This window comes from Aphis gossypii, chromosome 3 (assembly GCF_020184175.1).
Source record: "Aphis gossypii isolate Hap1 chromosome 3, ASM2018417v2, whole genome shotgun sequence".
Classification (NCBI taxonomy): Eukaryota; Metazoa; Arthropoda; class Insecta; order Hemiptera; family Aphididae; genus Aphis; species Aphis gossypii.
Genome location: NC_065532.1, coordinates 28442714 through 28461712, shown reverse-complemented (window position 1 = coordinate 28461712; position 18999 = coordinate 28442714). Strand labels below are relative to the sequence as shown.

Below are 18999 nucleotides of genomic sequence, written 5' to 3'. Positions count from 1 at the left end.
CTTTTTGAATTTTCCAAATAATAACTCCATAATCACAATTATATTAGGTATACACAATTTAACACAGTATACACGTTTGTCGTTATATAAGAGAATATTTCTGAATATCTGAAGTCTGAAATAGACATTAGGGAATAACAGACTTACTACAACCTATTACCTAACTTAAGAATAAAATAATTTATTTTTCTAATTAACTATGAAGAATGTTTTGCACGTGGAAGTGCTTTTACAACCCGAGAAGTATGTACATTATATTTAAATATGTATTATGTGCTTAATTTTAAGTTTTAGCCAAACATTTAGTATATAATTTAAAATTAAAAATATTTACAATTTGTCTTCTAAAACATACCAATTAAGCTTAAAAATCTTTATAACAAATAATTATGATTTTATTATTAAAGATAAATGTAAATGAGTAAATAATATTCCTTACATTTAAAAATTAAATTAAATGTATTGCTTATTAATAATGTTTGAATAGAGCTATTGAAATTCCTGAATTAGAAAAAGCCATCAGACTTGAACTAAAAAACATTGAACCGATAATCCCAGAGTCAATACATACTACATTTGTTACTGATGGATTATCTGATTATGTAAAAAGCATACAAATTTGTGAAATTGAAAATTTACATGATAGTGAAAATATTGAACAAGTGGTAATAGAGGTATGCAATATAATAAATCGTTTTTTTAATTTTTAACTAAATTATAATTAAGAATAATTTACAGGCAGGAGTTGAATCATTAGACTTAGATTCATACTTAATTAAAATCTATTTCTACAAATTAGATGATAGTGGTTTAGTAGATGATGCCACATCCGATGAAGCTACATGCAAAATGAGACGTTGCATATTACCCAATGTAGATTTTTGCGGTATTTGGGAGTCATTGGTGTTTCAGGAACCAGTTAAAGAAATTGTAATTATATAAAATATTAATACATAATATTTGCCATGTATAAATAATTTATTTATTTTAAAATTTATTTGTTTTAGCTTTTAAACTATGCTCAGACAGGGATGAATTTTGCACGTCATAATGTTAATACTAATATTATTAGCTATAATAGATTAATCCTATTACATGGTCCACCTGGTACTGGTAAGACATCTATTTGCAAGGCCCTTGCCCAAAAATTATCAATACGATTAGGCCAACAGTACAATTTTTTTGAATTTATTGAAATAAATAGTCACAATTTATTGTCCAAATATTTCTCTGAAGTAAGAATTTAAATTTTAAATAATAAACAGTGAACTATTTTGAATTATTGTGAATTGATGTTATTATAGAGCGGATCATTGGTAATGTCTATGTTCCAACAAATAAAAAGTGTTTTGGAGTATGGTGATTCATTGGTATTTATATTAATTGATGAAGTAGAGAGTTTAACGCGAGCTCGAGATGCAGTGTTGTCTGGTACTGAACCATCTGACTCAATACGAGTTGTAAATGCTGTACTCACACAACTTGATAATTTAAGAAAGTAAACATTAGTTCATAGTTAAAGTTATTATTGTTACTTATTTGTTTGTCGTGGGTATCTTTTAAAGGTATCCAAATGTTATATTTTTAACAACATCAAATGTAACAGAAGCCATTGATACTGCATTTACTGATCGAGCTGACATAAAAATGCTAATTAACCCTCCTCAAGAAATGGCAATTTACACTATACTTAAAGCAGCTATTGAAGAACTTATCAAAGTAAATAATGATTGTTAATGAATTAAATATAATATATATACCTATTATAAATTATTTACTTAAAAATAGGTGAAATTGATTATAAATGTTGAAGAACATGATCAATTTGATCGTCTTCCTGATGTTAATGCTGAACAAAAAGAAATTCTCAATACTACACAAAAATTATATCAAATTTCCAAGTAAAAAGCAAATAAATAAACATTTTTATAGCATAATTATAATTGAGTAAAAAATATCTATTGATTTTTCTTATTAATTTTGTTTTAGAGAAAGTGTTGGTTTGAGTGGCCGTGTTCTAAAAAAAATTACTTTTATTGCACATTCTATTTATGTAAGACAACCACAATGTGATGGTGTTCATCTGTTTTTGGAGGCTTTGCATAAAGCAGTTAAGTATCAAAAAACACAAGATGCTGGCATTACTAAAATAAAATAATTAAGTTTTCTTTTATATTATTATTGTAAATTACAGTCTATTTTTATGATAATTTGTAATTATATTCTAAATAGTTGTGTTTTGAAAAAAAATTAAATATTTATGATGCAAAATATAAGAATAATAATTTTATTTATTATTTTGACAAATAACATTTAATAAGCTAATAGTTATTAATTAATAATGAATCATAAAATGTCATAAAAAAGTTATTTAAATTTGGATTTTGTTCCATTTAAAGTTAATAGTAATTATTTATAACTATTTAGAATGATCTCATAATAATAATGTTTATAAGCAATGGTGTTATATCAAGTTGTATTATGCAGTATACTTGTATATTGTTACTTACCCCTTATAGATGCAATATATCGTTTGATTTACGCCTTGGCAACAATTTGTTACTTTCATATTTAACCTAGCTATGGAGGTGGGGAAGAGACTAATAGTAAAATCATCAATTTATTAATGGAACCGAAAGTATTGCAATGTTTATAAGTAGAGTTCGGCTGGAAAAAACATGTGCTAAAACATCTATGTGATGCTTATTAATTATCATCACTAAGTATGCTAATATTTAAGTAAAAATATTTGTTTTAATTATGTTCAAATTTAATTCATTATTAATTGAACAGTTTATTAAGAATGTTCATATTAAAATCAAATTTTAATTATTTATAGAAATATAGAATAATGCATATTATGTTAACTGTTGGTATTCAGTAAGGAAAATGTAATAATTAAAATATAGGTTCTAATTTATTAAAGATGCACTCATCTGAATATACATTTATGAAGAAAAATCAATTTTTAATAGAATTTTAGATTTCTCTAATATTTTAATACAATTTGTTACCAAGATTGTTTTAGTTAAGTTAATAACTGATACATTTTGTATATTAAAAAATGTTTTAAATTTATGTTATACACATTAAAAAGGTTGATTATCACATCCAACAATTTAAAATTAATAATTGTTTGATTTGAATATAATATAATTAAACCTTTTAATATTAATAAATATATGACTCCAAAAATGTATTAAAAAATATTCTTATGAACTCAAGTGTTGTTTTCTATTTTTAGAATCTATAATTAAAATGAATTATCTTTATCTTAATACATTAACTAAAAAATTAATGTGATTGTATTTAAGGTTATAAATGAGCTGGAAGAATAAAAATTTAAAAACAAATTATATTTTTTTTAACATTTATTTTAGAAACTTGAACATTTACACAATAATGACTAAAAATAGTTGATTTATCACTTATCTAATGTCTTAACTAAACCAATCATTCTGTCATAATCTATAGGCCTTTTAAATCTTTCTCTTAGGACAATTGATTTGTGTCCAGCTAGTCGATAATATTCTTTGTGCCAAGGAATGAAAACATTTATACTATCGGGCAACTTAATAGCTGTTTCGAATGTGCATGTTATATTTTTCCATGGTAAAACTGGATTTATGTACACTCCCACATACTGTTTTTTGGTATTGTGTTGGTAAATTCTCACCACGTATTTTGAAATAAAATTGTATGATACTATTTTCAAGAGAAACAATGCAGGAATCATTATCATAAGTTCCAATGTTGAATTTGGTAAAAGCAATATATCTAAATATGTTTGTAAATCTATTTTACCTTCTGTAAACAAAAGATACAAATAGGCGATAATAAAAGTGGATGGAAGGACTATAATAGCAGCGATTACCATTCCACTCAATAACCGTGCATACTTTTCGCCAGTACCGTTATAAATAAGTTCGTACTCTGTAGGTGAAACCCTGTCTTGAGCAGCTTTTTTATTGTACACATTGTAAGCGGGTTTCTCGCCCATCTTTTTCATAAAACAGCGTTCCGGCATCAAATATCCGGGTAACCGATTGATGGGTAGAAGCGTGCGATTGTTATGAACTATTGAAGTTCTCGAGAACATTGTATGCGATCGTTTCATTGTAGAAATTATCGAAGAATTAACTCTACTCCGGAGACAGTAATTAAAAATATACATTTTAGTGTTAAATAATCAGACACGCGAACAAAAGTATTAAGTATATCTTTCAATACCAACTAAAATTTAAAATAACATTGAATTTATTTAAGTATTAGATACACAAAATTAAGTTTTCTTGCCTGTTAGAACAAATACATATCTGCAGGATTCGATCATTGAACGATAAAGCAACTCATAAAATTGTATAAAATTAGTATAAACAATAAGTGAGAGTAACCTTTCAAGTCTTAACGGCGGCAATCAAAAGTCAGTTTTCAAAAGCTGCTGCTCCGGGATGCTGGTAAAGTTGCGACTTGAGAACTCGTGAAGTTGTAAACATCGGCTGAACGCCTTAACAGTGAACGGTAGGTTAAGAACGGATATCTCAAATTTCAATTGTGATAAGAACTATCATTTAACATAGTACCAATCTTGAAAATAAAAATCCCGAAGTATTTTTTTTTTTGAAAATGTGCAAAAACTTAAAAAATCTTAGAATTTATTCCTTCAAAATTGGTACCGTATGCTTCATAATATTAATTAAAGTATGTGGAGCTTTAACAAATTTCCAATATCCACTGATTAAAAAAGTAGACATGTTTTATTTACAGCCAATAGAAAATTAAGTTTTAAACAATTAAAAAATATAAACCAAAAAATATTTACTATAGACAATATTATCATTATTTTATTGTTATTTATTATTATTAAATATATTATATATTATTTATTATTTTAATAAATAAGGAATAAATTCCTTAAAATAAAAGTGTTTAATTTTATCAATATTTTCAATCCATTGTTCATGTTTGGGAACTTCAACTATAACTAAATCCTTAAGTGTCCATATAACTAAATAACAAATTTGTCTTTGTAGGATACAAAGTTGCCCTTGTATTTGTGCATAGTGTTCATGATTCTTGTTGATTCTTATAAAATCATTTTCATCATAATAAATTATGTATGATTTATTTTTTTTTAGCCCATGAATTAAAAGTTCATTACGATAAGGATATGGGCACTTCAGCACTTGACTTCAATAATAGATATCTTGACCAACTAAGCCATCAGGTGAAACACCCATAACACCTGATGAATGAAGCCATAATCCAGTAACAGATACTATTTTTCCAGTTTCTTGTTCAAATTCCTCTATTATGTGTTTTTTGTTTTTTTTAACCCCATTTATATGTTCCAATAAGCTTTTTTGAAAAGAGTGTGTGGGTATCTATTACGTTGAATTGCATTTAAATATTAGTCCAAAATTACTAGCTGTAATTCTTTACCTTCTTTTCATTAACCACATTGAATTTAAATGTTGTCCAATGGTTTCTGAAGCTAAACTTTTTATTTCTTCTTCTGTCATACTAACTTAACTAAGTAAATGCCTACTGTTTTCTATCTGTAGCCTTTTCAAATTCTGAAGATCTAATAATGTTTTCTATTTCAATAGATGGTGGTAGTAATGGATCAGGAGAAAATAACCATAAAATATTAAATGTATTTTAAAATGTAGTAGATATAACCAACATGATATGATCGCAAAAAACCATTTTTATTTCTAGCCTTATTTTTAATTTCTAGTGTTTTTTTAGTTTATACCTACCGGCTACCACTAGTATAGTAGTCAAGGTAGATATCCTCCTTGCTAGTAGTATACTAGTATCACTTGATATTTTATTAAAACATTTGATCGACCACTTCACAAATAGGTACTGGTTCGATTTTAATAAAAAAAAAATGTGGTCTGACCACATCTTTATTATTTATGGGACTGATCGATCTCAAATTTTCGACAAGACGTAAAATATATGTAAATCCTTACCCACCATATTTCGGCGTAATTTTGACTAACTAATGAGGCAATAATCAACAAATCATCAACTTAGAATAAACGTAATTTTATCACGAAAAATGCACGAATACGTGTATTGTCAACGTAAAATCTATCTTCTTTAACGTATATTATACGAATAATTACTACATAATATATACATACACCAAAGTTTTCTTATTATTAGTGTTGATTATACGTGCTGTGTTTACTGGGTTATTATTTATTACCTTATTGGTAAATGGTAAGTTAGTCCCGATCAAAACCGTTTTTGTAAAATAAAATCTTATTATTAAGCAACAACGCAATAATCGGTATTGTTATTAACATGGGGCCACTTTCAAATACTTTGAATCGATATTTCAATATATTTATAAGATTATTAAAACTGCATATTACATATATAGCCTCTTTTAAATAGCGGATGTGTGCTAGCAGTTGTCCTCATGATATTAATATTTAATATTTTTAATATTTTTTTTTTACTTTGTTATAGGAAATTGACTTAAACAGCGTCTGCAGTGAATGCTTTTTTGTACCATTATTGTAGATTCTATTAATTTTTGTAAATATATATTAACTTAGCATATAATAATCGGATAATTGACTCAGGTTTCTGCATTAAGTTTAAATACGATATCAATACAGGAACTAGTTGGAGCTATCACGATCGTGACGTGTTGTTTTTACAAACTATCAAATACGTGTTTATATGCAACAACTATTGAAATAGATAAATACCTATTATTTCAGATACACATTATTTAATTTCAAAAATTATATACTTTCTAATTATTATAAACTTTTAAGATCTTGAAAATAAATATTTTTTGGATAATAATAGCATTTAATTACTATATAAGTACAATAAATATAAATATATAATATTAATCATATGCATTATGCGTTGTAGTTTTGTAGACTGTAAATAGTAATATAGTTGTTAATAATGAAAATTAAGTTCATTAGGACATAAGTGCATACTGAATAGTCGTTAACTTTCACATTAAAAGCTAAAAAATAATTATTTTAAAGTTTAAACTCATATTTATTATTGTATAATATAGGTACTAATTTTTACAATTAATATTCACCATAGGTATAAATGATTATAAAATTATTAAAATATAAAAAAAATGTTAAGTTCCGTATATATTTTAAAAGAAGTATAATGATAGAATGTATCTATTACAATTATAACTAATAAGTTTCTCTTAGTTCGTATAGATAGTTATTTAATCGTTAGGCTAGTTTGTAAATTGTAGGTAGGTATGCAAGATATCAATAAGTATCAATAATTTTAACTATCACTTTAAAACTATTAGAAAATATATATTTAAGCCGTTTCCCTATGCTGTATACACTTAAAAAAAAAAAATTGAATAAGTGTAAAAGTGATAAATTTTAAAAGTATATTACATATTCTGTGAAATAGTGCTTAATGCCTATGATATAATATGAAATGAAATCATTTATTTCATTAGGTTGATTAAAAATATTGAGATATAGGTACCTAACTATAATTTAAACTTAATAGTCAATAAGTATTCACTTTATACTTCGTGTGATTGATAATGTGCCATTCATTTAATGTAGGTGTATTGTGTGTATTATATAGGGTAAAAAATTTCAAGTAGATGAAATGGAGAGAAATTTTTTATTATAGGTATCTATATAATATATATTATATAACTATATAACGTATCTAAAGGTATAATATATATAATATATTATTATATTCTGTACAAAAAATAAAATAAAAATAAAATAAACTAAGTAAAAATAAATAAAAATAGCCAGTCAAGATGTAATCATCAAAAGTGTGTTAGAAGCAGTATGCTAAATATATCTTAGATCAACAATGAACGAAGTAATCTTTTAATTATTTTGGAGAATATTTAATATCTACTATATAACAGTAAAGGTTAGCAGTTATAAGTTAGGATAAGTTACTTATTGTACTGGATTTTTATATAGACGAGGCCAATAGACTAGCTATGATGTTTATTCATCGGGACATACATCTAGATGTTGATAAAATAATCAATATAATTTTTTTAAATTATTTTACTTATTTTAAGCCTATTTTGTTTAGTTTTTTTTTTTATAAATATCGATAACTTTTTTTGGCTCAGTCAAAATATTTGAAAATTTAATACAAAGTTCCTTATGAGTAGGTTAGTGATTCAAAAGTATAAGAATACACATTCACATTTTTTTTTATTAGCATTTGAAGTTCAAATATTGACAATTCATCAAAATCATGAAAATTTGCAAATTATTTTATTATATATAAATTATAAGTAGTTTTGATATAAAATATCGACGGTCATATCATAGAACAGTAAATATTTTATTATTATCTTTTATATTTGAGTGTAATACTCTATATAAGATCAATGAACAATATAGCTTAGTGAATAATACAGGGGTAAAATTAAGGTTTTAATTATTAAAATATAGATATTTAATAACCGTTCAATTTTTTAGTAGTGTAATATAATAATGACCAAATAACAAATAATTTAAGTCATAAAAAATTATGACCTTGATACTTTCTCGCATTCCACGGCTATCGAATAATATCTTACCCTATCGTCCTATGTATTCAAATATTAGGTGTATAATATGTTATTATACAACGATATAATATCATCACGTATATTTTATAATTATTGATTATTTTTTATTTATTAATTTAGAATATATTTTAAATTATTATTACTAACTTTTAAGTCCAAACCGTGGCGTATGGTTATTGTTCCGAACATGTTCTTAGTTCTTTGAATAATTAGCTTAAAATTAATTAATCAACTAATCTAAATATTTTGAAAATGTCATTGTACATAGAAAATAAAAAAATATAGATATTATGATACAAAATACAAGTCCTTATGATTAATTTATTTTCAATGACATCATAATATCTGATTTCATTTAAATAAAATCTTAATGTTTTTAAATAAATAACCAAAATTATGTCTACGTATTTTCAATACTTTTTGATTCTTGTAAGACTAATTTTTGAAGGATTTGATAACACCTGTAGTTAGTATAATATTAACTACCTGCTGCAAGATCCAGACACCCTCGTTACAACGAAAACCTGTTATTTTACGATCGCAGGTGCTGTAGGGTTATAATAACGTAACGTCGACGCTGGTACTACATGCTATTTACGATTGTACCATGCAAGGAAAAATATAAAAGACCCCAAACCATCTGTTTGTTTGACGACAATGACGAGGGTCGATACAATTCAATTTCAATTCATGTAAGACGTAGGTTGGTAGAGGTTAGGTCAGACAGGTTGCTTGACGCCTTATGGAATGTAGGTATTTAACACTAATAAACACTACTGTTTTCATTGTGTGCGCTCCCCTTGGTTTGTATTTTTCTCTCTACGGTTAAAGACTTGATACCGGTGGTGAAAACTTGATTTGCTGATTTGCCATAGTAATATTATGAATTGATATCGGGTAACTTTTAAAACATAACTGGATAAATTAATGTTAACAAAATGATGGTTATAACACAATATCCATTAATTATATTACCTATTCAATTATTTATTTATTAATAATTTGGTTCAAATTTTAATTATAGCAATATCCTATCTATTGTATTATATATTGAATTTTAAAACACTTATCAATATCAATAAATGGCATGATATTGAAATATTTTTCTATCTGTAAAAATGTTTTGAAAACCGATTATAGAAAAATACGTCCACAGAAAAGAATTCTGTGTTAACGAATAATAAATCGTTCTGCCCCACCCCATTGAACTGCTCGCAAACCGGTCATATTAAAACCGGTTGGGGAAAATCAAAATCGTTAGTCTTGTTTTGGTCGGAGTATTCGAGGGATAGTTTGGTTCTCTCCTTTGGGCATAGGATCAATTGTGATTTTCCGTTGAGTTATTATTTAAAGTCGTTTTTAGTAAATTTTTGTATAAAATCGTTATAGGTAGTAACAGTTACATACGTATTCGACGCACTTATTCAATAGATAATTATTTATAGCTGTTATAGATTGCTATATTAATCATGGGTAAGAAATATAAAATTTAATTATTTTATTGTCAATTATTATTAGGATTGTCTTAGTTTTTATTAACATCTATTTATTATCAATGCTATTGGTAATCGATTTTTGTTTTAAATTTATTGTTAGTCGTCATCGATGTTAATTATTTATTTTATGATTATTTATTACCATATGAATTTATTCTACAGTATATGAGTCAGAAATGTCATAGACATCACATGCGTTTTACATTGTACAACGCACGTATTACAGTATTTAACTGGAAAATAATTACCTATGATTGAAATTTTATTTACTAAAATTTTTGAAAAAAAATTCAATTTTACAATAATAAATATTTTAGAATAGGATCTGGATTATATTGGTTTTTACGCGATTTTCGTGATTTTTGTCACCTACAATTTAGAAGACTTTGTATTTATTAATATGTCTTTATTTTCTGAGTTAGTTATGATTAATAAATAATGATCAATAAACAAAACACCTACAAGAATATAACATGTAGTAAATTTAATTTATTTCAATGTTTTATTCATTAATTGAGATGTACAAACTTATAACTTATAAGTAACAAATAAAGATTTTAAATATTGTATATTATATTACAGATATGCTGAAACTATTCTTCGTATTCTGTGAGTACCATAATTTTATCAAAATATTAAATATTATTATTATTTTTACAAAATTATAACATAACCATGGTCAAATTCAGGATTTGTTTCTCACGCGTTTATAATATTATGTCACAGGTACATCGTTTTCTTTTCGAAGTATTTAATAAATTAGATTTTTATTTCTTTATTTACAGTTCCACTAATGATGTTGGCGAAATCCGAGATTGCAGTCGAATGGATTTGCCCAGATACCGAACAAATGGGCAATTGCAGTACCGTACCTAAGATTACAGACTTGCTCCAAAGGATTTCTGAAAATAACGAATATCCAGACTTATACTATTGCCCGTCAGTATATTATTGAATAATAATAATAATTATTATAGTTTAATATAATATAATTAAAGATAGATGAGTTATTGAATAAAATTAATAGTTACATTAAGAAATTTAAGCTATAATTTAATAATTAAAATATATTATAAGTAATTGACTCTTAATATTTAAAACATACTACCTATTAAGAAAAATACTAATCTAATTCAGACGAAACAAAATTTAAGACATTTTATTTATTTTATTTTAATTACCATCTGTCACACACACACATAATATTGTGATTTTACAATTTTAAATAATTTAAATAATAACTAGTTGTAAAAAATATTATTATAATAACATTCTTTTATTTTTTCTTATTGCACATTAACTGTAAAAGCTTAGAAAATAACTCTTTTGGGTTAGTTAAAATAATAGACTAAAAAATATGTTTTATTATATATATAAGATTATTGTTTATAATGCAATTTAACAAAATAATATACATTTACAGATAAGCACATAAATATGATTTTTAAGTATTTTTTTTTTCAAATTAACTAGGAAAGAAATATAATAAATACTACTTATAACAAGATAGGTAAGTTATTAAGTTGATTCGAAAATTTACTAACTATTTTAGTTAATTAACTTTTTAACTACGCTATATTGTATAATGAACAAACATAGGTATATTTTATTACTACGTAGAAGTTCTTTTTCGAGTACTAGCTTCTTAGACTTTAGAAAGAGGTTACATAAATGTCAGTCTTAATTATTGCTTATTTATACATGAAAGATTGAAAACGGGAATAGGGAATAAGTTAGATCATTTTAAAAAGATAATATATAAGTGCATGGTACTGGTAACAGTACTAGGTACTGTAATATTGCATTATTTCTGGATTGTAAAGAATAGAGTAAAAATTATTTTTAAATGATGTTTAAATGAAATTATGTTTATACGTCAAGAGATGGACGATGATTTATGTGTGTCGTGGTGTATATTAATATGATATAAGTAACCATACAGATGCATCAATGTGACTTATTTTATTACAACAATACAATAACCTTATAATTGCAGGATTGCTTCACATGTGTGATATGTATAGTACGTCATAATATGTAATAACGGTAATATCTGCTTTGCAATATCAATGGTTTAAGTGATTGTTATAGTATATAAGTAATATTCCTTACTGGCTATTATAATATATAGTACATACCTATGTATATAGTTATCTAATTTAATGCATAAAATATGTTATTGTTAATTTGTCATCATATGTTTTTGATTTGTCAAACACAGATTCAATATTGTGGAACGTTACTCAAAGTGTATGCAATATTTCTTGTATAGTTGTTATGCACATTCGAGTGATCCTGATAAAACTCTTCTCGCGACATATTACCTGCCATTTAACGAGGATTCAAAAAAACTCTGCATTAAAGGCCGACCTTACAGGAAGGGTTTGTTAAAACATTAAATAATAATCCAGTGTAAAAAAAGAAAAAAAGTATTAATATTTTATGTATTGTAATATAGTCATAGATATGATGTATTGAAATTTAAAAATTATATTTAGGTACAGTTATAAAATACAATATTGTAAGTAATATTATGTTAACGCTGTGCTTATAATATAATAATATGTTTGAAATTATAATTAAGTATGTATCGGGTGTTTATTATAATATTTTTACTTGCATTTAATGTCTCATCCAACCTACTCAATTGACAAAAACTATAGTTAGGTACTTACCTACTCAGTTTATTTGTCATATAAAACTACTTTCCCCGGGTTTAAATTATTAACAAAGTATCTTTATTATACTTATACTGATCACATAGATAATAATAATATTATTAGTAGTGAGTATAATATATATACTAAACTAACTTATTATATAACAGTTCGATCGAATATAGTTCTATCGTTGGTCTAACATAATGTATAATGTAGATAGACGTTAAATTCATAAAAATAATTCGTTGACAGTGTTTTTATAATATCTTCTTTGTACCTACAATAAAAAATATGATAAACCGTTGAGCTCATTTTACATAATATTGTCAGAAGTGTTTAATTAAATTTCATTGTCGTAAACAGAATTTATAGAACACGCGGCTTGTACGAATGCAGTGTTAAAAGCTGAACACCTATGGAAACAATATTGGCAACAGAAAACATCGGAACTTGGTGAACTTGAAAAGAAGAACATAGACGACATGCCAATCAATGAGAAATGCCAGTGAGTTTATTCTATTGTATCTTAAAATATTTTTAAAATAATACATATGACGGGTTTTTCTTCCACTATTGATATTTTTATTTAATGTGTTCCGTTGATTTTCGACAGACTGATCAACAATTATTGGGATTCAACAAACATGCATATTCGCTTTCAATGTGGATTAAGACCGAAAAGTTTCACCGCCAAGTGCTTGGGAACATGTGGCCATTTTCGATTTTATTGGTCAGTATACTTATTCTTATTAATCATAGGTAGTAACGATTTTAATTAATTATTGGCAAGTCTAAATTCATTATTTTCAAACTGTATACCTACACATATTTGCATAAATGTCAGAAACGAAAAACCTTCAAAAAGTTAGTAATACAACTATAATTATTGTTATTACTGTTATTACTATTATATAACGTGAACAAGTACTAGTTTTTGTATTACATTTTTATTTAAATCTAAAATTTAAGGAAATTTAATAAAATGACATTCAATTTACAAAAATTGACCTCAAATAAAAAAATATATACGAAAATAGGTTCCTATATAAAATAAAATATATTATAAATACTGATTTATTTATTGGATTAATAATTTATTCAAAAATGTGAACAAGTTCATAAGCAAAAATATGCGAAATTCATAAACATCTTAACCTTAGTGATAACTACGCGTTTTTAATCGACGTTTTATTTCATTACAGAAATTATGCAAGGAACTATCAGCTTATGGAGTGTGATTCGATGTACAGTTCAAACCAAAGATTTCGGATTATCAATAAGGGTTACAAACCATTGCTTTTCAAATTTATATAATTGAGTCATCGCTTATTAATCTATATTTATGGATTATTAATTTAAATTTAATAATGTATGGTTTTTTATTTGGTTTTGTTTCATTTAATAAAATGGTATATAATACACTTCAAACATACTGACTTAGATATATTATTATTTTGCTTTCATTGTATATTAGATGAATATTAATTTCAGTCAATTCAATATAATATATAATTTGTAGGGAATTGTTTATTCAACGACCCATCATACATTTTTTTAAATAATCATAATAAAGTGATTTTCTTAAAAGTAAAAAGGTAAATATTCTCATCGTGTGTAAGTAATCAACTCTCATCAAATTCGTTTTTATGAGTGTTATAATGTTACATGCGTAAACTGTTATTAATGAGTAAAGGTTTACATAGTAATACATATAAGAATTCATAATTTTAACTATATAGTATATGATAATATAGGTTTTGAATATTCTCAAATTCGTTATTGTATAAATACAAGGTAATAGTCTATAAGGTATACGAGGGCCAGCGGCGTAGATGCTACTTTTTCTGGGTTAGGGGTTAAAATATATATATGATACAAAATACAAGTTATTAGGTTAAACCAAATGTCATTTTTTTTTTGTTTCAAATTGGTAATAATTTATAACTAGTTTTTATAGTTTTATATTAGTTAATTAGGGCTGGGATAAAATGCCTTAAAAAATGTCATAAAATGCAAAAATGACTTAAAAATTCAAAAAATGCACTATAAAAAAAGCATTTAAATTATATTTATTGTAATTAAAAAATTGGAAAAAAATGTTATATTTTATAGCATTGTTACTATAGTATTTGTTATTTATTAAATTCAGGACGTACTAATTGGTTACTAATTCAGTAGTACCTATCGGGGCCTAGTAACTTGGTTACGGAGTAAGTTTTAAGATTCAAAATTCAAAATTCCACATATATGATTTAATGCATTGCCTTATTCATGTACATGCATATACACGAAAAGATGTCAAATTTATATTTCTTAAATGGCTCACAGCCGCTTATTGTCATTTTTTTTTTTTTAAAAACTAGTTTTTTGTATTTTTCACAGTGTAATATTCATGTCATCATTTCACAAACGTATAGTCGTTATAAAGTTTCATCATTTCACAAACGTATAGTCGTTATAAAGTCTTAAATTATTGTTCAACTAAGGAATTAATTTTATATTTATGAGATTATTATTTTATTTACCAAATTTAAAATTTTAATATACAATAATATAATTTTAAAGTCTAACCCTAATCATATGAAATTCTTTTTTTTTTTGTTTATGATAAGTATTAACAACAATACAATAATATCATTTATTTATTAAAATGTACGAATAAAGTGCTCAAATAAGGAATAAATAACCTAATTGTAGTTAATTTGCCTATCCATATCGCCGTGTATTGAAAATGGTATCATTGAAAGTGATTATTTTGTATTACTATTATAATACGTCTATAACAGTTATATTATATATTTACTATTGTTTGTGCATTTTTAGATGTTTGTTAACCTATATTGGTCGTATCCATTATGAAATAAAACATTTTACTAAATATTTAATGTTTAAATAAAAACTATTATTGAAAAACAATTGGTTTATAATATTCAATAATCAATGTAGGTACAGCCAAATTATAATCACAATGTTCTTATAGTCATATTAATTATAAAATTATTTTAAATTTAATTTATATGTATATGGATTAGAAATAATGAGTATATTTCTCGAATTTGGTTTTAGGCTATTTTTATTAATCCATATTTCTACAATTATTTTCATATTTATATTGATGTATCATATCTGTGGTATATTTGGTTATAACTTATAATTCATAACTATTTATTTTATAAAATATCCGAAAATAAATATTGTTTGTATTAAATAACACTATAAATTCGTATGAACACATTAAATGTAAAAAAGCGGGCAAGTGAGTACCGCTCTGCTGTACATTAGGTGCCGTATGGATCATTATTATATATTATAGGAGTGTTAAATTTGAATCCAATGATAGTTATCATTGTATACGAAAAACGATTCTGAACGAAGATGATTTGTCAGCCTAGGATATAATTTCTAGTGGTTGGTGAAAAAGGTGGTTTATGTTTTAATGGCCTGAATACAACAAAATTTAAGTTCTTTTATAATAATTGTAAGCTAAACTTATGAAAAACCTTGTATTAAATTTTCAACTCTTAGCTACTTATACAAAAATTTTTATGAAATATACCTACAAAATAATTTGCAAGTATTCATAGTTTTGACGAATTTTTGTCAATATTTGAACTTCAAATGCTAATAAAAAAAAATTGTGCCTATGTATTCTTATAATTTTTTAATCACTATAAGAATAACTTATGAGGAACTTTGTATTAAATTTTCAAGTATTTTGATAGGGCCAAAAAAATTTTATCGACACTTCAAAAATATTTTTTCAGAAAAATTGAAAATTTCAGTTGTCTATAAATAACTCAAAAAAAGTCAAAATATTTTGAAATTTAAATCACGTAAAGAAAACGCGAATCTTAATAACTGGTAAAATTTTCAAGTATCTACGACTTATACTTTTTGAATAATAACAAATATCAAAAATAGTTTGAGGTTAAATTGTTATTTAACGCGGTTTTGTAAAAATTTAAATTTCAAACACTCATAAAAATTTGTTGTCTGAATCCGGTAGAGTTTTTTTTACAGATATTTGAAGAAAAATGTATGGGAACCTTGTACCAAATTTTCAAAACTTAGTTATAAAAGAAAAAAAATTTATGATTTTTCAACTTCAAAATTACTTGCAAATTTTCGCGTTTTCGACAGATTTCGTAAAAATTTGAACTAAAAACGCTTATAAAAAAAAATTGTGACTAACGATTTTTAATTTTTTTTAGCTACATTAAAAACAACTCATAAGGAACCTTGTATTAAATTTTCAAAACTTTTTGGTCATCCAAAAATTTTTTATCGACACTTTAAAAAAATTTCTCAAAAAAATCGAAAATTTCAGTGGTCTATAAATAACTCAAAAAAAGTCAAAATTTTTGGAAAATTTAACTATATACGGATACCACTGACATTAACATTTGGTGAAAATTTCAAGTATTTTCAGTGATTAGTTTTTGAATTACAACCATAAAAAAAAATCGATTTGGTCGAAAACTGGTTTTGCGTTAAAATTCCCGTTTTTCCGTCATTTATTTTTGGGTTTTCCCGGCGCTTTTGAAAACTATTGGAAATTTTTTACTTTTGACCCCCCAAAGTACAAACTACATTCACTTTCCTATCCGAAACAGGGTCCACTTTTTAAAATCGGAGCACTTTTACTGCTCCAAAACGTGGTGACAGACACAAAAATAAAAAAAAAAAAAAAAAAAAAAAAAAAACACATCATTGTAAAATCAATACATTCATCACTTCGTTCAGAATCTAAAAGAGTTGTCAAGTGAGTAACGCTCTACTGTATAGTAGGTTACTATAATTGATGTATTAAATTTTAATCCAATAATAGGTATACGAAAAACAATTCTGAACGGAGATGATTTGTCAGCCAAAGATATTTTTATCGATATTTATAAAAAAAAAAAATTAAACAAAAACGAATATTTTCAAATGCCTATCAATTATATTAAAATATGTGAAATATTTTAAAAATTAAATCATGTAAAGAAAATGCCAATCTAAATAATTAGTGAAATGTTCAAATATTATCGTTATGCAATAACGTAACAGTATATTAGTATATAGTCTGTCTCACGAAATAAAGGTACCGTCTTGCACATGTAGACTGTTGACCACGGACCACCTGCGGCATGACGCACCACCAGATAGGGAAAAAATAACTTTACTACCGAGCTGTCTCGAACTTTCCTAATCTGGTGGTACGTCGTGACACAGGTGGTCCACAGTCTACACGTGCGAAAAAAAAATAAAAAAAAAGACCAAAAGTTAATACAAACTAGTTATAAAAATGATAAAAAAATATCTGAAAAATTAATTTAAATTAAAAAAAGAATTTTAATTACCATGTATTTCTCCAGATTTGTAATAGTGAACTTGACTCTATCTTGTCCGATGGAATATTTGCATACATAGAAAACGACTCTTTACATTCGCTGAATTGATTGGTGCATACTTCATACAAGAGGATTCAAATTTCAACACTAAAACTTAAATTTTGAAATGGTTGATATCGATGTTATAGGTATATTGACCGTATAGGGCTGCATGTAGATTGACAATCTATATACGTTTAATACATTTAATTACCAAGCCGATAAGGAAAACAATAATAATCCAATATAAACATTTAGTCCAGATTCTGGGGTTTTACGGTTCTTATTCATTCAATTTTTTTATTATTTCTTTAGTAGTATAATAAAAATATAATAATTCTACAGCTGAAATAACTGAAAAAACAATAAAATCATTTATACATAAAAAAAGTAGAAAAAAGCAAAAATAAATTGGTTTATTTGAAATCAGAATGAGCAAATGACGTGAAACGAATTTATTTATAAAAATTATATTTCTATCTCATATATAAAAAAGAAGCTTAGACTTTAAAATCCGAGCCCTACTTATAATTAATAAAATATATAACAATAAAAACTCAAAACAACATTATGTTAATGAGCATATGATATTTTATTTTTCAAAAAAAAAAAAAAAAAATATATATATATACGAGTATTTATGTCTTATTTTAAGTGTAATATAATATAGTTATTACTTATTAGTTACATTATGTATAATATATTGTAACTATCTGTTACGTTTGATATTATATAGTATACAAAAGAAGTATGCACATTTATAAAAAAAATTTGTATGCTATAAATTGTATGTACTTATTATTATTTATCATTATTTTTATCTTCTTAGTACAAAACATTCATTTTTAATTTAAATATCTATCACGATTCATGATATGCAATTTTTATGATAATTGTTA

The 18999-nt window shown here is 25.1% G+C and overlaps 3 protein-coding genes across 3 annotated transcripts; 2 read left to right on the top strand and 1 right to left on the bottom strand.

The window, feature by feature from the left end:
• The first annotated feature begins 35 nt into the window (after nt 1–35).
• On the top strand, nt 36–2297 carry LOC114127710 (pachytene checkpoint protein 2 homolog). The gene is made up of 8 exons (XM_027992034.2): nt 36–243; nt 488–674; nt 739–930; nt 1008–1235; nt 1305–1498; nt 1566–1719; nt 1789–1901; nt 1990–2297. Exons 1-8 carry the CDS (start codon nt 200–202, stop codon nt 2156–2158), a joined length of 1281 nt encoding a protein of 426 aa, XP_027847835.1. The 5' UTR covers nt 36–199; the 3' UTR covers nt 2159–2297.
• Nucleotides 2298–3351: 1054 nt separating this feature from the next.
• On the bottom strand, nt 3352–4527 carry LOC114127704 (uncharacterized). The gene has a single exon (XM_027992028.2). The coding sequence runs from the start codon at nt 4172–4174 to the stop codon at nt 3425–3427; it is 750 nt and encodes a 249-aa protein (XP_027847829.2). The 5' UTR covers nt 4175–4527; the 3' UTR covers nt 3352–3424.
• A 5312-nt stretch (nt 4528–9839) lies between these two features.
• Nucleotides 9840–14114, top strand: LOC126550843 (uncharacterized). Its single transcript, XM_050203193.1, has 7 exons — nt 9840–10045; nt 10651–10677; nt 10854–11007; nt 12290–12450; nt 13092–13233; nt 13342–13458; nt 13931–14114. Coding segments are annotated over exons 1-7 (606 nt in total). The 5' UTR covers nt 9840–10041; the 3' UTR covers nt 13932–14114.
• The last annotated feature ends 4885 nt before the right edge of the window (nt 14115–18999 follow it).